Consider the following 21,914-nt stretch of genomic DNA (forward strand, 5'->3'; position numbering starts at 1 on the left):
AATCCTGTCTTCCAAAGTACTTGCAACCCCTCCCAGTTTGGTATCATCAGCCAATTTTATAAACCCTCCTGTACTCCTTTATCTCTTAGATTTTCTTCCCATGGGACCTTACCTATCAGTTTTCTGAATTTGTTTAAGTCTGCTTTTTTGAAGTCCATTGTACTTATTCTTCTGCTCTCACTTCTTCCTTTCCCTTGAATCATGAAATTTCACCCAAATTGCTGTCCACCTTCAGAGTCACAGTCAATTCCTTCCAGCTGGTCAGAATAAAGTCTAAATGGCTATGCCTCTGGTTACTTCCTAAACTTTCTGAAACAAGATTGTCCCCAATATCTTTCAAGAACTTATTGGAAATTTTGTGTTTTGCTATATTATTATTTCCAACAGATGTCTGGGGAATTAAAGTTCCCCATTACTACCAGGTCTTGTTTTTTGGATATTTTTGTTATTTGTTTTAGAAATGCCTCATCCACCTCCTCTTCCTGATTTGTTGGTCTATCATAGACCTCTACCATGACATCACTCCTAGTTTTTCTCCTTTTATTTTCACCTGGAGACATTCAACTGCCTCTCACCTGCTTCTGGACCCCAGAACAATCATATATATTCTTGATGTACAAGAAAACACTTCCTCCCTTTCCCCCCCACCTGTCCTTGTTAACAAGCGATACACCTCTGGACCAATACTCCAGTCATGAGATTTATTCCAGGTCTCTATGATGCCAGTTATAGGTCATAATTTAGTTTACATATTAATACATAATCCATACATTCAGCGAGAATAGAAAGGAATATTTCTCTAAACTTTATACTGATGTGAATTGTGATTAGTTTAAATTATTTAAATCACCTATTATTATTAGTTTTATTACATTTACATTTTATTGCACCACCACGAGCCAGTCTCCTAGTGTAAATAGTTCTGTGTGTGGCACTACAGCAGTCTAGTTGACTGTTGTTTTGTTCTTCCTAAAGAGTCAAACCGTGGTATGACTGCCAGTGTTGCTCTAGCATTGCAATTGGTTTTTGGTTTTCGGTGGGGATGTTTGCTCTCCCCTGGCCAGGAGGTTAGTGTCATTGTGTGTGTGAGAGAGATTGCTGGAGAGCAAGGGATGTGGTTTGCAGTGTCATAGCTTCGCTTGGATTTAATTTGATTCCCAGGTGCTCTGTGGTACAGGGAGTGTTTGCTGCCTTGGCGGAGGTGACGCCAGGAGATGCCACCCATTAGCTCATCCCAGTGGTGTTCTGCAGCCATTCCTGCTGGAGGCCCCTCCTCTTCACCAGCCATGAGCCAGAATTGCTACTGCTGCTGACGACATACAGCAATCTGGTATCTGAACGATTCAGACCCGAAAGCCCTGTACGGGCCGGTCCCCTTCACTGCCTTCTGGGAAACGTAGTTTTTCATTCAGGCGGCTCCTCCTAACCTATCATCTCCTCAATGGTACAAAACTACCATTACCAGGGTGCACCGCGCCAAGCAGCGTCCCTCGCAGCGCCTGGCTCTATGGGAGCTGTAGTTCTTTGACCTCGATGTCTGCGCAGACTGCGGAGGCTGCCGACGGAAAACAAAACTCCAATTCCCACGATGCACCAGCCAAGCTCTCACCCCGCCCGCCGCTGAGGGGAGAACGGGAGGGGCTGTAAACAGGCCGCGCAGCGCGCTATGGAGCGGACCGGGGCTTGTTCCTGGGCGGGGCGAGTAGCTGTGTCGGGTGCCCGGGTGTCGCTGTGACCGGCTGGCGGGGGCCGCGGCTGTTCGTGCGGCGTGTGCCTGGGCCGCGGACGGGCGGCTGCTGCGGGGCCAGGCCTGGCGGCTCCCATGGATGACAGCAAGGTGGGCCGGGCGCGGCCGGCGTGTGGCGGTGTGAGCCTGGGACCCCAGGCCCCAGCCCTCTGCCCGCTCCCTCCCGCCACCCTGGGTCGGCCGCCGGAGCCCTGCCTCCTGCGCGGTTCGCGTGACTGTTCAGTGGGTTTGGCCACACGTAGGTGTGACGGTGCAGTGCTCCCCCTCGCCCCCACGGGCCCTGAATCTATGCCCGGCCCGAGGGGGACACGCCGTGGGGGCGTGACGCAGCATCACGCGGGGACTGCGGGTGGGATTGACCTGGTTTGCTGTTTTGTCGCTGTCTCTAGGCATTTTCAGTGCTGTGAGTATTGGGGAAAGGGCAGGGTTTTGGAGCAGAGCCTGGAGCATGGACCAGTAGGTTTTTGCCCGGAGTTGGAGAGGAGCAATTTAAAAATTTGATTGTTCTAAATCCTTGGAAAAAGGGGTGGATCGCTCCTGCTTGGCATGCTCACCCTCACTGTAGGTGTGAGGAGGGCCTCCCCCTTTCTCCACCCCACACACCATGTGCTGCAGTGCACAATTCTTGCTTTCTAATCTACCTGTAAGGCTTCGGATATGAGCCACTGGTACAGACAAATGGCCTGATGTGGTATGGTTAATTCTGTGTTCCTGTGATGATCTGTCTTTTTCAGTGTAAATAAATTATAATAAAGGTGAGGTACTGTAGTAGCAAATTTTAAAGATGATGGAGGTGTCAAAAAGTAGGGAGAACTGTTATTCCCTTCCCTTTCTGTGTGACACACTCATAAAAACATGATGACGACTCTGGAGAGTGAGATCCTTCAGTCACACAGCAGATATCACAAATTTGTCCATCACTTGCTAGTACCACTGTGCCTCAGATCTGAGCTAGAGATCCATTGCTGGGATGAGAGACTAGTTCCCATTCAATCCTTAGCTTTTCACCTGAGATGGCCAGCAGAGTGTTGGTATTTTGATTCATTTGTGTGCTGGCTGTATTAGTTTTGGGCTGCTGTGACGTTATTGATATAAACTGGGACCATATAGACCGTGGGTTGCAACCAAGGTTCTATAGTGGCACCAAATCCTATGTAAAGGGGGTCATATAAGGTGTCTAACACCAGGTTACGGGTTACTGGTTATGATTGTGCTGTCTGTATCATTTTGTAGTTGAAGTTATAAGTATTGGCTGTATACTGTCTGTATTTTAAATTGGTGCTGCAGTTCTGGGTGACACTCCAGACTAGTTGGTGTCAGCTCAGCTTAGCCTGCTTGATGGCCCATTAAGGACCGTCACCTACACAATTGACCCATCGAGAGAAGGCGGATACGCCCTGTGACTCAGCAGAGTATGCAGAAACTGGCCCATGTGACTGCAAACTCCATTTTGCTGTAACTTTCCACAGTAGGAACAAAGGAGTGTTCTTATACCTGGAAAAGTCTATATAAGGCGAAGGCCTCATCTCCAATTGTTGTCTTTCAATCCTGCTTTTACCTCCGGGAGGACTTTGCACGACAAGCTGAAAGCTCTATCCACAAGGACTGATGGACCCATCCCAGGGGGATGTTTCCCAGAGACTCGATTTGAACCTGCAGTTTACTTCCATCACTGCTACAAGCCTGAACTAAGAACTTTGCCATCTACTGTATTGTAATTGATGCCATTTAACCAATTCTAGTCTCATCTTTATTCTTTTTCCACTTTATGAATTAAACCTTTAGATTTTAGATTCTAAAGGATTGGCAACAGGCGTGATTTGTGGTTAAGATCTGATGTGTGATAGGGGGAGGGGGAAAATCCTTACACCCCCCCATACTAAACTACATCCCTGAGTCCTGAACCACCGCATCTGGATTTCCACCACGGTGAGGGTCACCCTGTCCCCATTACCCGGCCCGCTTTGCTCTAATCATGACTATGTGTTAACCCTTAGATGAGCAAATGGACCCTCACTGCTGCCCTACTATATTTTGACCCACCCACCGTACACCCCGCATTGGGGACATTACAGACTGTATGTACTATATACTAACCCATAACAAATACCCAGCGTCCCCCTATACCTCTGTATGTTGCCCCGATGACTAATGCTGACATGCCAAACTGACTGTGTATCATTTTATTAAAATATTCTCTAATAAACATTGTGACTGGGTCTGGGGCTTTGGTCCTTGGGCGATCGAGAAAACGTTTCTTTTACTGGGTGTTTGGTTTTCATAACCATTTCATCCCCTAGACGTGTGGAACTGGTGGGTGATACGGGAGCGACTGGCGTGTCTAAGGAAATGTGCTTTTGTGACTGCGCGTTAGCCAGCATGGGGTGACACCCGAAGTCTTTTGTCTGGCTGGTTTGGTTTGCCTTAGAGGTGGAAAAACCCCAGCCTTGGGCTGTGACTGCCCTGTTTGAGCAATTGGTCCTGATTTGGCACTCTCAGTTGGGTCCCGCCAGAACCGCATCGTCACAGCTGCGGACACTTGTTCTCTAGGAACTGGGCTGAGATCAGCAACACAGTTTCTGTTAGGCTACCAAGATGCTGTCAGGCACTTGCTAAACTCTGCCCTGGGTTGGGTTAAGACTAGTAATGTAGAAATGAAAGGCACATATCCCAAACGAATTCTGAGACTGTTCAGTTCTCTTTTTCTTTTATTACTACCTGTGCTAATCTGTCTTAATTGCATAAGAAAACAGCATAGCATCACTTCTTTTATAAACACATACTTCTAATATAAGATACATTTGTGATGTTCTGATCAGGACAGCCAGAACTGTAAGCCATTGTGTTACCAGGTGAGAGCTTTGCTGGGGATTAGACTGTGTGTTCGCTGCCACACCATTCTGTCTGCTTCACCACCAAACTCCTGCCAGTCTAAACCTTGCCTTGCAGGTAACATACAGTGAACCCAAATTCCCCCAGAGATGTATCTCTGAAGTGTCTAGTCCCTCTCACTGAACACACACAAATTACTAAATTTGCCGCTACCAGAGAGACAAAGTGATATGTGACTCTTCAGCTAGCCCTAATACCTAGCATGAAGGCAGTTTATAACAAAACAAGAATAATTTATTAATAAAGAGCAGAGATTTAAGTGATATTAAGCACAAGAAAAAGAGACAAGTATAGTTACAAACAAAACAAAACAAAATGCTTTCTCATGACTAAAATTTAATTGTAGCAAGTTACAATCTTTGTCTCAGCAATTTTCTTTCTTATCAACTTACCAGCATTTCTAGCCCTACAAGCGGGGGGGGGTGGGGGTCCAAGTTTCACAGGTTCAGAGGTTGCTGTACCCAATGTCCCCTGAGTGATGGATAACAAAAATATCTTTTTGCTCCTCTTATAGTACCCAAATACCGTTGTCTCGGCCTCAAGAGACAGAGGCAATTCCTGGGTGCAAATTCTGGGCCTCCTTGTACTTGCTAAGCTGCTGCTTGTCTACTTGAATGCTTTGTTTACTTTGTATGTGAATGTACTTTCGCTGTCCCCTGCCTGTAATGAAGCTGGTTACACAGATGAATCCACATTCCTATGTCTAGGACAGACTGGATTTATGCACTGCCTCCAGCCCTCATTTTAAGAACATATTTCCAGCACATACACATTGTTTTTCATTAGGGCTGTCAATTGCAGTTAACTCATATGATTAACTAAAAAAAATTAATCACGATTAATAAAATTATTTATGATTTATCACAGTTTTAATTGTGCTGTTAAGCAATAGAATCCCAGTTGAAATTTATTAAATGTTTTTAGATATTTTTCTACATTTTTCAATATATTGACTTCAGTTACAGAATACAAAGTGTACAGTGCTCACTATTTTATTATTTTTATTACAGATATTTGCACTGTAAAAATAAGATATTTTTCAATTAACCTCATACAGGTACTGTAGTGCAATCTCTTTATTGTGAAAGTGCAACTTAAAAATGTTGATTTTTGTTTTTGTTGCATAACTGCGCTCAAAAACAAAACAATGTAGAACGTTATAGCCTACAAGTCCACTCAGTCCTACTTCTTGTTCAGCCAATAGCTAAGACAAACAAGTTTTTTTACATTTATGGGAGATAATGCTGCCAGCTACTCATTTACAATGTCACCTGAAAATGTACATGGCACTTTTGTAGCTGGCATTGCAAGGTATTTACGTGCCAGATATGCTAAACATTCGTATGCCCCTTCATGCTTCAGCCACCATTTCAAAAGACTTGCTTCCATGCAAATGATGCTCGTTAAAAAAAGATGCGTTAATTAAATTTGTGAATGAATTCCTTGGGGGAGAATCATATGCCTCCTGCTCCATTTTACCCGCATTCTTCTCCATATATTTCATGTTATATCAGTGTCGGGTGATGACCCAGCACATGTTGTTCCATTTTAAGAACACTTTCACTGCAGATTTGACAAAATGCAAAGAAGGTACCATGTGAGATTTCTAAGGACAGATACAGCACTCAACCCCAGGTTTAAGAATCTGAAGTGCCTTCCAAAATCTGAGAGGGATGAGAGGTGTTGGAGAATGCTTTCAGATCTCTTAAAAGAGCAACACTCTGAAACAGAAACTACAGAACCCAAACCACCAAAAAAGAAAATCCATCTTCTGCAGGTGGTATCTGACTCAAATCAACATGCATTGGTCCGCACTGTTTTGAATCGTTATCGAGCAGAATCCGTCATCAGCATGGATGCATGTCCTCTGGAATAGTGATTGAAGCATGAAGGGACATTTGAATCTTTAGCACGTCTGGGATGTAAATACTGTGCAACGCTAGTTACGACAGTGCCATGTGAATACCTGTTTTCGCTTTCAGGTGACATTGTAAACAAGAAGCAGACAGCGTTATTTCCTCTAAATATAAACAAACTTGTTTGTCTGAGCGATTGGCTGAATAATAAATAGGACTGAATGAACGTGTAGACTCCTAACGTTTTACACTGTTTTATTTTTTAATGCAGCTTTTTTTTGTACATAATTCTACATTTGTAAATTCAACTTTCATGTTAAAGAGATTGCACTACAGTACTGGTAATGGGTGAATTGGAAAATACTATTTTTTTTTGGTTTTTTTACAATCCAAATATTTGTAATAAAAAATAAATATAAAGTGAGCACTGTACATTTTGTATTCTCTGTAATTAAAATCAATATATTTGAAAATGTAGGAAACTTCAAAAAAATTAAATGGTATTCTATTATTAACAGTGTGATTAATTGCAATTTTTTTAATTGCACGATTAATCGCGATTAATTTTAATCGTTTGACAGCCCTATTTTTATACATAACTAGTACATATATCAAGCGATGGTTTTCAAAACCAGTGTGTCACCAGTTTACATATGAATTCCTTACAAGATGCCTTTTAGGCCTTGGCTACACTTGCAAGTGTGCAGCGCTGGGAGTTACAGCTGTCTTCGTACAGCTGTGTAGGAAGAGCGCTGCAGTGTGGCCACATTTGCAGCAGTGTTGGGAGTGGTGCATTATGGGCAGCTATTCCACAGAGCATCTCATCCCATTTTGGCGGCGTGGGTTGTGGGAAGGAGGCGGAGGGTGGGGGTCATTCTGCTTCCGGTCCCAACGTCCTGTGATGCATCGCTTTACATCCCAGCAATCCCTGTTTTTCTGTTCACGTTTGGCGCCATCTTGACTCTCTTAATGGTTTCTGTGCAGTGCGATTTCTTGGGGAAATGGACCCGAACTGTGAAGTAAGTGCTGTGATTCTCAGCCAGCAATCACGTTTGCAGTTGAGCTATTCTCTTAAGATCCAAAAGTTGATGAGGAGTCCGACAAATGATAGCAGTCGCTGACGCTACGGACACGAATTGGTTCTGGCTTTCACGGAAATGCTTAGCACCATTGGAACGCGCTTTGGGCTCGGGAAAAACAGCACTGAGTGGTGGGATCACATTATGCATGGAGTCTCGGGATGACGAGCAGTGGCTGCAGAAACTTTTCGGATGAGAGAAAAGCCGCCTTTCATTGGACTGTGTGCTGAGCTCGCCCCCACCCTGGCAGCGCAAGACACGGATTGAGAAGCTGGCCCTGCCTGTGGAGAAGCAGGTGGCTCTGCAATCTGGAAAGTGCAACTCCAGGACAGCTACTATTAGTCGGGAAACCAGTTTGGAGTGGAAAAGAACCGTTGGGATTGTTTGAATGCAATTTGCAGGGCCATTATCGCAATCCTGCTAAGAAGAAACATGGACTCTGGGGAACGTGAGTGACATTGTGGATGGCTTGCCACAAATGGTTTCCCTTAAACGTGGAGGGGCGAAGATGGGCGCATATTCCTATTCTGGTTGCCACCCCCACCTAGCATCCGAGTACGTTAATCGGAAGGGCGTTTTCTATGTGGTTCTTCAGGCGCTTGGGATTACTGTGCGGCATTTCATTGACCATTAGCACAGGCTGGCCTGAAAGGTGCCATGAAACCGCATCTTATGGAACTCCCAATAAACTTGTGCAAGCACATTGCCCATGCTCTGGCTGAAACTTTTGAAAGAGATACCGATGCCGATTACCGCGACATGATAGACCACATCAATGGGGCTAATTCCACATCCTAGGCATCAAGCATGCAGCCCTAACACCTCCCTCCTCTCCTGAAACATTTCCATCCTGAAATACAACCGCTTACCGGGAACACTGCTCCTCTGCTTGTCCTTCACCAAGTACGGCTGCTGCGACTGGCTTGCCTTCCTCCTGGCTTTGAAGGAAGAGCTTCCTGGCTGCATGCTTCCGGGACTTCCGGGGTCTCCCCCATCCCAGTACCCTCACTCTTGGTTTCCTCCTACCCCGCTCTGAAGTGTCACAAATTGTGGTCCTCGGATGGGGGGGTCACCCTCAGTATCGCGTCCAGCTCTTTGTAAAAACGGCAGGTCGTTGAGGGCAGCAACCAGAGCGGCAGTTTCCCTCATGGGCTTTGCAATAGGCACTACCGCAGTCCCTTCACTTTAACCTGGACTGCAGCCGTCCGGTATGGCCCCTTTCATCATATCCCTGATATTGCCCATAGTGTATCAATAATTCCTACGGCTGGAGTGCAGCTGGGACCTGCACAGCTTCCTCCCTCCAACCTGATGAGGTCCAGCAATCTGCATTGCTCTAAGCTTGGGGTCGTTTGGTGCATGGAGGCATGGCAGATCCACTGGAAAGATTCACTGATTGCACTCCACACCTGGCTGAGCAAACAGGAAGGGGATTTTTAAAATTCCTGGGGCATTTAAAGGGTGGGTCACCTGAGGCCAGGGCAGTAGAGTTCGAACTGATGAGCAGAGTGGCAGATCAGGCATTCTGGGATACTTCTGAATATCTCTGGAGGCCAGTAACAGCGCTTTTGGTGGCCACACTGGCAGAGCAATGCTGCATCACCAGCGCTGCAGTTGTTATTCCCCAGACAGAGGTAGAGTACAGCCAGCGCTGTATCCAGGGAGAGACAGCGCTGAATGTGCCTTGCAAGTGTGGACGGTGTGTTAGTTGCAGCGCTGTAAAGCCACCACCTGCGCTACAACTCTCCAGTGTAGCCAAGCCCATAGGTTCATATAACAACAACATGTTAGGGGAAATGAGTGTGTCAGGCCTTGAGAGCTACAGTATGGTAGGCCCTCTGCCAGTGGGCATTCAGGGACTCTTAGGGTCACAACTACAGCTAAGTTATTGTAGAAGTCGATGAATATGTTGTTTCACTAAGGGTTTCATGTTAAGCTGTTAGATCTTGATTTTGCAATCTACTCCGCATGGGTGCACTGTCATTGAAATCAGCAGGGTTCTGTGTGGGTGCAAGGGTCTGCCTGTGTGAAACTGCTTATGGGATCAGGACTGTAGTTGTGAAGGGTCAGAAGGGTCATGGGGGTTTGGGTCCTTGAGGCATTTAAGGCAAAATGGTGTTGCCTGAATTATTTATTTATTTCCTGGAAAATCTTTTCTTCTGTCCTGCCACAGAATTAACTCTCAAAGGCTTGAAGATCTTTCAGATTTGTGGCATATTTAAAATTTTTAGCTTTAAGTGTATTTTGTGAGGTGTCAAGATTGTCACACGATAAACAACATATACATTCATCTGTTTTCTTTGGAAGGGGTATAGCCCATATTCACTGAACAAACTGAGTTTTAGCACCCCATAAGTAAGAAGGTCTTAGCTGAAGTTAAATGCATCCAGAATTTTCCTGGAAGGAATTTCTGCTTGTGGAGGATGAAAGCAAATATTTGGTGGCTTTCCTACCACTCCTACCTTCAGATTAAAATACACTTTCCTGGTATTACTTTTCTATGTAAACATGTAAATACTTGCAGTGGGGATGTTTAACAATTTTGAATGGAAGGGGAAGAGATTATCTCTAGGATCTAATCCTGGGAGGTGTCAGGCACCAACAACTTCATCTGAAAAGGCTAAGAATTGAATGAGATCAGACATTAAACGAGTATTTTCAGGCATTACTGGTATTACTGAATTTGTACACCCTACTTAGAAAGGTTTTATTGTCTATAACGATCTTAAAGGGCTCTGACACCCTTAGCAACAACTCTTCACACTGCGGGTTAGCCAGAATCATTGGTGGCTAAATTCAGTGGCTCCCATCTTGTGTTTGGGAGGGTTCTCACTGAATTGTACAGCAGGAGACTGCTGTATCAGTGTGGGGCAGGCACTGTAACAGTACCTGATCATATTAGGTGTGCAGTTTGATGTGGTTCAAGTCCACCATAGTTTGATCTCTGTAATCTGCTAAAAGTTCCACTAACTCACGTTTTGCTACTTCTTGCAGGGGCTGAATTAGGCGATCTTAGAGGTTCACTTCCAGCCTTATCTGTGGTTTGAACAACTGTGCCTGGGGAAGGAATTTCCTTATAAAAGCTGAGATGATAAAGTTGCATTAGCATGAGAGTAGTCATGTTATAGCTGCATCCACAAGAGTTCAGTCATTCTGTTTGATAAATTTTGTTTTCAGTGCCCTGACTCTGTGTGTAATAGGGATGTAAAAGATTAAGTGGCCGTAACCGTTAACCCTGGAGGGACCTGGCCAGAGGGATCCCGGCCCCGGCCGCGCTGTGTCAGCCGGCCAGAGGGATCCCAGCTAGTCAGCCACGGGGACCCCAGTCCCGGCCTTGCTGTGCCAGGTGGGTTGGCAGCCCTCCATCCCTGGCTACCTGGAGGGACTTCAGGTAACGGTTAACCGGTTAAATAACTTTTTTTAATCAATATTTACATTTCTAATGTGTGTGTGTGTATGTGTATATAATAGAATTTATGTATATAGGCTCAAATTCTGGAGTTCAGCAAAAATACTCCCTTAGTTTACAGTTGTATTTATAAATTATAAAAGATTAAAAGCAATAATACCTTAAGATGTATTTTATGCTTCTATGTTTGACAGTATATATGATTTAAAATAGGAAGCTCTGGAAGTAATGAAAGGGAGAGGCATAGTGGTCTAAATATAAAGTCTGGAAAATGTATGCTCCATGGCATCTCCTGTTCAGAGGCAAGTCAGTGTTCAGTGTATAACAATGGTATTCAGTTACATTTTCTGGAGGGCAGATAACGCAGTATCCAAATGTTGATGGGCCAAAGGGCTCTTCAGGTGTTTGCTGTCTAGTGATCCTTCCACTGAAGAGGTTGCAACCTTGCAAGAGTGGTGTGCCAGATTGTATTTAATAATCTCAAAATATTCCATTGAAATCCTGTAAGCAAATAACTATGCTAATACACTGCAATGCTTGTATAACAGCACGCTGTTAGTATTAATTGTATAAAACTATTACATTAAAATTAGAAGTGAAACTCATGAGAAATGAATGGACATCTAATCTGCCTTTTTTTATTGCCTGAACTTTCGACGTTAGATCTCTTTGTGTCGCCCCCCACCCCCCTGAAAAGTACTGTGCAGCATGCAATCAAGATAACTAATGAAAGCATGTCAATTACTGATTGGTTTATGTTGTGTAAGAGTCTAATTAAATGTATACCACTGTAAGTTGAAGTGTATCAACATATTCTAGCTCCATCGCATTTAAATGCAAATGAAAATTTTCTAAATTAAATACATGGCATGTTAGTAAATAGAGGGAAACTAAACTGAAGTGTCTCTGTCAGGGTCGATTTGATTTAAATCATGATTTAAATCACTAGTCAGGAAGACTCAAATTAATCATGGTTTTCTACATAAATGTGCATTCTTGTTTGCTGTTATAACCTTAATACATATTCTTCACAACTCAGAGATAGATGTAGGATTTCATTTTTAGAAGGTGCACACTATACATTTTTAAACAGTGATTTATTCTGAAAACTTTTCAGATTAGTTTTACAGCTATATCAGAAAATGAATGATTGTTTGGTTATTTCATTTATCAAAGGTAATTGAAGCAGATATTTTGAAGTAATTGGAAGGTAAACTATTTCCAGTTCAACAGGTTAATCATTAATATTTGGAGGATTTTCTTGCCATGCTGTATTAGGAGAACATCACCAGATAGACTTTTAAATGTTAAGTATTCTGGATTTTTTTCTTCATGAGCAAACATATAATATTTTAACAAAACAAGCATATGTTCCTTGCTTTTCACATTTATCTCCAGACTTCTGCTTGTCCAGCTCTATTCCGTCCCCAGCAATCTTCTATTCATTGAACTTTTTTGAAACTTTGCACTTTTAGAGAGAGTTAAGGGGTTGACTCTGTGTACACAAATTTGCAGAGGGACAATAGAGCTGAGGTCTGTTATTTCTCACCTCTATATGTTGTTCATTTATTTAAAAACATTTTTCCTGTTTAACAAGCATGTTGCCTGTGGGGAGACAAATCCACAGTTTGAGAACTGCAAAATTAAGCATCTCTGCTGGTATCTTCTAGACTGAGCACTGAGTCCCATTGGGTAGATAGAAAGATTAACCTAAATAATCTATACAGAAGCCTGTGGAACCCCATAAAGTTGGGTCCCTAATCCATGAACTATTGGAACTCATATACAAAACTTTTGTTAAACATTGCATGACTATATTGTCTCATAGATAGCATTAGAATTTATAATCCCCATTCCATGATGAGATATCTTTGAGCTATAATGTATCTTAATTAATACTGTCTTTTAGATAGGTTTTCTCTTCAAAAAGCATTTTATTAAAAAAATCTGATTTTTTTTTAATTAAAAAAAAAATCATTGATTTTTATCCAACCTGGTCTCTGTCCAGTCCCCATCAATTCACCCCCCATCCGCTGTGGCCCTCGGCCTCACTTCTGTGGCTGATGGAGTTCTACATCCCCCTCTCCCAGGCTGGAGAGTGGCGGGGAAGGGGCCTTCAGTGAGGTCCCCCTTCCCCTGCCAGGCTACTGGGGGTTCTTCACTCTCCTTCCCGGCTGGATGTGACAGGGAGCAGAGGCGGTATCCCTGCACACAGAGGGGAGGGGGGCAGAACAATGGAGGAGCGCTGAGCTGCAGAGTTCTTTCTGGTCCCTCCTCTGCCTCTCTCCCGTCCTGTGATCGGGGACTGCTCCTTCTCCCCCCACCCCCTCTTCTTGTGAGGCTAGGCTGGGCTCCTGAGGAGCAGGGCAGAGAACTTTCTGCTGCTTCCTGAGCAGCTCTGGTTGGCTGCTGATTCCCAGGAGGCATGAAGGAAGAGCTGATGCCTATTGCCTCTAGATGGCCAAAAGGCCCTCATGGCTGGAGCTGGCCTGCAAGCTGCCAACTGAAGAACAGTAATGTATAGTTTTTGCCAGTGGAACCTTAAAAACCAAAATCTTGTTTACTTCGCATAGACATTAGTTCCTGTGATGCTTCTATTAAATTAGGTTTTGTTCCAGTATTCAAGTGCAGCACTGCTTGATTGCTGCCTTATTACCCCAGAGTTGGCTGTGTTTCTGTATGTAAATCCTGCAGGCCCCTATCCTGCAAAAGGGAACATAGGCGTGGACCTGTGCAGAGTACCATTAATTTTTGTGACCTTACCTGTTTTTTAAATCTGCGTAGCACACTGTGTAATATAATTGATGACAAAGCTGAGTTCAGTGGAAGTCTGTACAGGAAGAAGGATCTTAGTAGGTGCTTACTTATATAGTCACCATCACTGCAGAATCTATGTGCCTTCTAAGTATTTACAAATAGGAATTACAATGATATTTGCCTCTCTTGGTGAAATAGCTTGATTCATTTATAGGATTTTTTTCTTTATGCTTGGGTATGAACAGATGTGAAGAATTTGAGGGAAAACAAAATTGGTTAAATTAATTTTGTGCTTATCTCTATATAATGAAGCCTGCAGTCATCCATATCTCTAGTGGAAATGGGTTACATAGTCTAGTTCAAGCTCCTATGAAAATTTGGTCTTGGTCACTCATGAGACTCCCTCTTACAATTTCTCTGTTGCTGTGGTACCTAGCTGTTGTGGGAGACTGTGGTCACTGAGAGAGAGGTGATCTCCCAAGCAATTAAGGCCAGTCCTATGAAGTACTTAGAGGTAGCTGTTGTGTGACATTCAAACTGGACTCTTGTTCATTGAGCAGTCAGTGTGGGGAGTGAAGCATTGGGAAGTGGATTCTTAGTGACCTGTGTTAAGGAGATGGGCTGCTGTGTTCCCTACCAGTTGGAGCTTTTTCAGGGTATGTGGTTTAAGCTTTGGGGCCATAGTAAATTAAGTCCCTTTTGCTGTTTGAGATGAAAGGAACCTATAGCAACATAAAATATTCTTCTTGTTTACATTTTGGTATTAATCTCAAAGCAAATATCAAGTAGCTTTGACTTGCGGTTTTAAAAAAATGCCTGGCCTTGTTTAGAATAGATATGCAATTAAATCAGTATGTACTTTCCATAATGTAACATATGATGATGTCAGGTCACAGTTTCTTAGTGGACAGAATGCGGCTGCTGACTTTTGAGCAATGGGAAGCACTCAGGATAATGCTGGACAGTTTAGATAGTGGTACTGAAATTGAACCTACTGCATTTCCTGATGGGCAGTACAGAACACTAAGGCTTTGTGTCTACACTACGCAGTTTTAGCAACACGGCTGTGCCACTAAAAGGTGTGCAGTGTAGCTGCTGTTTGTCGGCAGGAGAGAGCTTTCCCACTAACAAAAAACTTCCATCCCCAACGAACAGCAGTAGCTTTGTTGGCAGGAGAGTGCTCTTACCAACAAAACACTGTTCACACCAGCACTTTGTCTCTAAAAAAAACTTTTGTCTTTTGAGGGAGTGTTTTTTTAACACCTCTGAACGATGAAAGTTTTGTCGTTCACTTGTCAGTGTAGACAAAGCGTAACACTGTAGCGCTTGGCCCAAGTTTTTAACTTTTTAAATATCCTTTGTCTTTTAATATAAATCCTTTATTTTTTTTAATAGGTGTCTCTGAAAGCATGCTGGGTAGAATTGGGGGTTCTGTGTGAATATATACTATAAAGGTTTTTACATTATAAAAATGCTTAAACTTCGTAGGGAATCATTGGTACTAGGTATTATGCTATTTAAAATTCAATAAAAGTATGTTCACTAACTGAAAATTTATATTTTTGAATAGCTGTCAATTTCAGTCTAGATAGCCTTCTTGTTGTGATTTGGGAAACTGGGCCTACTAGTGAAGACAGAAGTTTAAGCACTGATGGCTCAGGTCCCAGAATTAGATGGAAGTCAGTTAATCAATGTGAAACATGAAATGTACCATAATATCAGAATCTCCTGCATTGTGTGCAGTTGGGTTATATTGTATTAATGTAAGAGAGATACTGAAATTTGGTAGGTATCATCATTTTTATTTTAGGGCTTGTGGCTTATTACATTTTTGATTACCACTACAGAGAGAGAGCTTGCAAACATGGATAGAATTTTTTTCCTGCCGTTACAAATGTTGTATGTTTAGTCTTTATAGATATAGATATAAAATATACCATATATACTCGATCATAAGCCAGTTCGTTTATAAGCCGACTCCTCTAAGATGCATAAGTAAAAATGGAAAATTTTTATAACCCATTCATAAGCCAACCCTATAATTCAAGGGCCAGCAAACTTTGGCTCCCAGGCCATGAGGATAAGCTGCTGGGGGGCCGAGATGGTTTGTTTACCTCGAGCGTCCGGAGGCATGGAGGTAAACCTAAGTAAACAAAAGTGTCCCAGCGTGCCAGCTGCTTACCCTGACAATCCGGGACAGCAACTAGTGGGGTCATTTTTTTGGTAGGAGAAGCTGGGAGTCAGCAGAGTAACTCCTGTGACCACTGCCCACATGACCCCACCCCTAGCCTGGGAACCCTACACTCTCCCCATCCCATCCCTTTCCACCTTATCTGTGGAGGACCAGGGGAGGATGTCTCTGACCTGGCTGGAGCTGCTCTGGCAGGCTGGGCAGCACGGCCGTAGCCTGCTCCAGTGGGCCTGACTGGGCGGCACGGCCGCAGTATGTTCCAGCATGTTCCGCAATAGCCTGCTCTGGGGGGCGGGTCCAAGCAGCACTGGAGCTGCAGCTGCTTCGGAGGCTGTGGGGAGAGCAGCGTGGCCAGAAGCGGAGAGACTCTGGCCCTGCCTCTTCCCTTCTGGTTTTGCTGGCTGTGCTGCTCTTCTTGCTCCCTCTGTTGGGGCTAGGGGCTGTGTCCCACCTCTCCCTCTCTATACCTGTTCATAAGCTGATCCCCGTCTCTGGTTCTTCCCTTTTTTACTAAAAAAATTCGGCCAATGAACAAGTATATACGGTAATCTGTAGATGAATAATCGGTGCCTTACTATATGTTAGTGCTGTTAATGTGGTACAGTGTGGCAAGGATCATGAAACCAAAGTTATGTTCTCCCATAAACATTGTCTCTCAGAGGGCCAAATTGTGCCCGTTTAGATAGATCTGCAAAAGGGAGGATAAGGAGGTACATCTCACCTTCACTCGCAAACCTAATGGTAGTGCCCGTTTAAAGCATGATGGGGGCCCCGGTGAACTGATAGAAAAAGTGTAACACAGGGGTCGGCAACCTACGGCACGAGTGCCAAACATGGCAAGTGAGCCGATTTTTGAGCAGCACGCAGTTGCCTGCCACGGTCCCGGCCCCCAGCCCCCTCCCCCCCTGCCGACCGCCCTCCCCTGCGGGGGCAGGAGGCAGAAACTTGGTTCTGTGGCCGCCAAGCTTCCGCCTCCCCCTGCTTCTTCCCCCTGCTTCTTCCCCCAGCATGGTGCTTCCCTGCCCCGCCCTCTCTCCATCCCTGAGCCAATCAGTTGATGGCCCTAGCCAGGGGGAGGGGGAAGCATGGCAGCGTGCACACAGCTCCGTAGAGGAGACAGAGAGAGGTAGGGATGGGGCCTTGGGGAAGGGGGTGGAACAGGGCACATCCCTTCCAGCCCACTGCCATGAGCGACTCAGGGCAGGGGGCTGGGAGCACCCCTATGGGCCGAGCACCCCAGTCCTCTGCCCTGACCCCCGCCACATACTCAACATTCTGCCCTGACCCCCCCCCCCCAACACACACACTCAGCATTCTGCTCTTCACCTCCCATACCCCCCGGCCCTCTGCCCCTCCCCCCCTCAGCATTTGGGGTTGGGGAGGTATAAATGAAGACTCGGCACACCACTTCTGAAAGGTTGCCGACCCCTGTTCTAGACTGAGTACTGAGTCCCATAAAGAGTGAAGAATATCTATTAAGGTTATAACAACAAACAAGAGTGCACTTTTACGTAGAAAACCATGATTAAATCGAGTCTTCCTGACTAGTGATTTAAATCAGAAAGTCATATTTCTGCAGGGATGCAAAGAAATCTGCAGGGGGCATGAATTCCTCACCAAAGGTAATTGACTTCATAAATATTTATGTGATTTATTTTGAAAACTTTTCAGATTAGTTTTACAACTGTATCAGAAAATGAATGATTGTTTGGTTATTTCATTTACCAAAGGCAATTGACTTCATAAATATCTGCTTCATTGGGAGGTGAACTATCTCCAATTCAACAGGCTAATCGTTAATATTTGGAGGATTTTCTTGCCATGCTGTATTAGGAGGAGAACATCACCAGACAGACATTTAAATTGTTGTATTTAACTAAAAGAACAATGTTAAGTATTCTGGATTTTTTTTTCAAGAGCAAACATATAATATTTTAACAAAACAAGCATATGTCCCTGGCTTCTCACATTTATCTCCAGACTTCTCCTTGTCCAGATCTGTTCCACGCCTAACAATCTTCTATTCATTGAACTTCTTGAAACTTTGCACTTTTAAAGAGAGGTAAGGGATGGACTCTGTGTACACAAATTGGCAGAGGGACAATAGAGTTGAGGTTTGTTTCCTTCCTTCTTTCCCCAAGTAGCTATGGCCTGAACTCAGATACCTTGCATGATCAAGAGTGATATGAAGATCTCGGTATGGTGTTAGAAAGGGGAGAAGACATTTTCCCTTGGTTTCTGAAATCTGCAAAAAAAATTAATTAAAACAAAAACTCTTTTGGATTTCTGACACACAGATAAGGTGGATGAGGTAATATCTTTTTATTGGGCCAACTTCTATTGGTGAGAGAGTTACACAGAGCTCTTCTCCAGCTCTATCCAATCTTGGAAGCTTGTCTGTAACCAACAGAAGTTAATCTAATAAAAGATATTACCTCACCACACCTTGTGTGTCTCTATTATCCTGTGACCAACACGGCTACAACAACACTGCATATGACAAATAGATATTTCTCTTTTGGCTCTTGATCACATATCACTGTTTAAAAAGACAGTTGCTAAATGATAATAATTCCAGTGCAAATAGAAAGGGAGTTTAGGAATTATTTTTTTCTCTCATCCATGCCTGGATTCAGTTTGCAGTACTGCCTTATGTCTTTCTCTGCTGTCATATCAACATAGCAACCAACTAAGCAAACATGACTGGAAGTCAAGGAAGAGACAGTAATATGAAGGATTTAACCAAGATTTTTTTTTCTAGCCATGTTGCTCAAATTTACAGTAAAGAACAAAAGGCCCACGTTCCCAAGAAAAATACCTGTTGTGGTAGCTGGACTGTATTAAATCACCTGGTTATGTGCAAAGTGGAGCAGAATCATGTGAGAACCTGTGGTTTAAACCTTGAGACTCTTCCTGGGCTGTGTGGAGATTAGAATATTGTGGAATTGTTGATATCAGTCTCAAATCAGATGAGAGGATGCTTCACATTTAAATTACCACAGTCATGGTGGTTAACTCATTGAGGAGTAGTGACCTTAAAGATGTAGCCTGCTGCCCTCCCATCTGTGGATAGAGCCCTGTGTATAGGGCGGCTCAAGTAATCAGAGAACTTGGAAGGGAAGGCAAATATTGTACCGAAATATAAGAAGTGTTGTGTAGCATGGGTAGAGGTCCGTCAAGGTGAAAGTATAAGCTAACTGCTTCATAAACTGTAAATGTACAGGAGGGGTCGGCAACCTTTCAGAAGTGGTGTGCAAAGTCTTCATTTTTTCACTCTAATTTAAGGTTTCACGTGCCACTAATACATTTTAACTTTTTTAGAAGGTCTTTCTATAAGTCTATAATATATAACTAAACTATTGTTGTATGTAAAGTAAATAAGGTTTTTAAAATGTTTAAGAAGCTTCATTTAAAATTAAATTAAACTGCAGAGCCCCCCCCCCGACCAGTGGCCAGGACCCGGACAGTGTGAGTGCCACTGAAAATCAACTTGCGTGCCGCCTTCTTACACTGTGTGCAGAAAGGAATAATTTTTCTACCATTTACTCCTCAGTTCCCCTCCCAATATATTTTGCTTCTAATGCAGAAGGTGGCACCTTCTTATCTCTGTTCTTATGGAAAGAATCAGGGGCTCCTTAATGTTCACTCAGAGCAGACAGGACCTTGGATTTAAGAGCGAGAGAGACACACTCTCTCTCTCTCTCTCAACTTTGCAGTGATCTAAATGCATGGTTCCATAGAGTCTGAAGTGTTTCAGACCTGATGCTTAGATCATTAAGATGTGATCTCTGGGATAATGTAATATCCAGAAACTGTGGAACCTCCTTTGGGAAGATTAATGTACCAATCCCCTGATCGTGTTTCGGATGATGGATAAAAAAGATAATGTACTCTGAGTGCCTGGGGCCCTTTTTATTTATTTATATAATATAATATATAACTCCTGTAGCACTTTAAATGTATAAATCATTATACAAGTAACCCATATTGGAATACACAACCAAGCCTTAGTTACTGCAGTAAAGCAAAACATTTAGTTTGCATGGAAACGAGCCAGTTATTACAAATGTGTCTGACAAGGTGCTTACAAAACTTCATAAGCCTTGGGCCAAATTTACCACATGTATAGCCTAGTGAGATTATGTAGGATTGTGAGAATGAATTTTGTTCCACTGGTATTTTTTTATTTGAATTTAAAATAGGAAATCTTAAATAATGTGCTTTGGAGTCTTCTGTCATAGGACAGGTGCAGGGAATTTACAATTAAAATAACACTCTCTGCAGCTGAAACTTGACAAAGGGTTTGAATTTTCTTCTGATCTTATGACTTCATTATATTTGTTTCAAAATCAATAGAAGTTCATGAAGTACGCTGTGTTCCCCTGTTTGCTCAGGGCAGGCAGCCACTTCTGAATAAATTAGAAAAGGCAATATATGAGGGGATAGGATTAGGCTGCCAAGTGATCACTGAACCATTTCACTACATAAAGAATGAGTTCTATTGTCTAATCCACTTTTCATTATAGAACCTGAGTTCACTTAGTGATAAATTGTTTTTACTGTATGATGCTACAAAACAAACTTGCTTTGATAATCACAGATATCACTTGTTCTACAATGCTTGCGTTGTGCAGTAAAAACGTGCTGTAACATTTGAACACTTGCCTGTAAGAAAAATACAGTGCATGCGTAAGTTGCTACGTCTGAATCGCAAGCTAAAGTTGCAGTACTAACTGGTGTATTCATCACAGGTTTTTGAAATCTGGGAAAATCAAACCAGTGATCCATGAAGGTATTGGGTGTAGAGGAAAGCCCCAGTGCTCTGCTCATCAAACTGAAGGATTCTAATCACCCTACAGTGAGAGTTTCTTTTTGGTTGATAGCGTGGGCTATCTGCCTAGCAAAACATTTGCAGGGCAACTCCACGTAATAGCACCAATATCGGGTTTGAAAGAAATCTAGGTGCTGCCTCTGCATTAGAAGCAAAATATGTTGGGAGGGGAAGTGAGTAAATGGTAGAAAAATTATTCCTTTCTGCACACTGCGTTTTTTTTAAATGTACATTTTAAAGTAGATTCTCCTAATTCAGTAATGGTAGCTGGGTACTTTACATGGAGTACGCATTCAGTTCCTCTGGAGGTGGCAGTGCTGGGACAGGAGAGAGAGTGGAATAGAAAGGAAGGACATTGAGAATGGAAATGTAACTAAATTACCAGTTAACTAAAATCTGTCATAGATTCCTTTGGAAATGACTCAGAATTAATAGGATGCAGGTGGAATGGACTAGGGTTAGAATAGACTCCCTGGAACCATGATTTCAAATCCCATCAGAGTCAACTTGGCCCTTCATTCTTCTGTGGCACATAAATAGAATGTCACATAATTTGCTGTGGGCGTGCATGTGTGTGTGCTTTCAGGTATGAAACTTTAACATCTGAGGGGTTCTGCCTGATTTGCAAGGACATCAACAATTCTGTGGTACTCTTTGAAAGAAATAGAGCTTTGTTCTGGTATCCATGGCCAACATTTACTACTTCTCACTGTCGTGTACCATAACCTGTATCACTGTGGTGGCTGCACTTTGGTGGTACTGCATGATTACTATTTTTTATTAATTTTTTATTGCCATAACATTTAGAAACCCCAACTCGCCATGATAGATATTGTGGAAACACATAACAAAAAGACCGTGCCTGCTCCAAAGAGCGTAAGTGTATATACTTTGAGATGGAAGATGCTACAGTATACAGTTGTAAAATTAAGAATATGCTGTAGCTCTATACAATTATTTCAAGTTGCTGTATGTAACGTTATAGTGAGGCAATGGTTAGAGGGCTTTTTGGTTTAGAATGTATTTTAGATTTTGAGGTGCAAGCCTTATGTGTTGCCTTAGGTAACTGACAGTCATTACCACTATTGTCTTTTTAATGAAGATCTATAGAATAAAACATACAGTTAGATGGACTGGTAAAAGCCTAAGGGG

At 43.1% G+C, this 21,914-nt stretch overlaps 1 protein-coding gene across 6 annotated transcripts in view; it reads left to right on the forward strand.

Moving 5' to 3' along the window:
• Positions 1–1,638: 1,638 nt before the first annotated feature.
• Positions 1,639–21,914, forward strand: part of CREBL2 (cAMP responsive element binding protein like 2) — a 33,130-nt gene continuing 12,854 nt past the window's right edge. For all 6 annotated transcript variants that reach the window (XM_075070589.1, XM_032803005.2, XM_075070583.1 and 3 more), the window contains exon 1: positions 1,639–1,837. In XM_075070589.1, the coding sequence (XP_074926690.1) occupies positions 1,823–1,837 (15 nt within the window). In that variant the 5' untranslated portion in view covers positions 1,639–1,822. The remainder of the gene's footprint in view (positions 1,838–21,914) is intronic.

The sequence above is a fragment of the Chelonoidis abingdonii genome, chromosome 1 (genome assembly GCF_003597395.2).
Source record: "Chelonoidis abingdonii isolate Lonesome George chromosome 1, CheloAbing_2.0, whole genome shotgun sequence".
NCBI lineage: Eukaryota > Metazoa > Chordata > Testudines > Testudinidae > Chelonoidis > Chelonoidis abingdonii.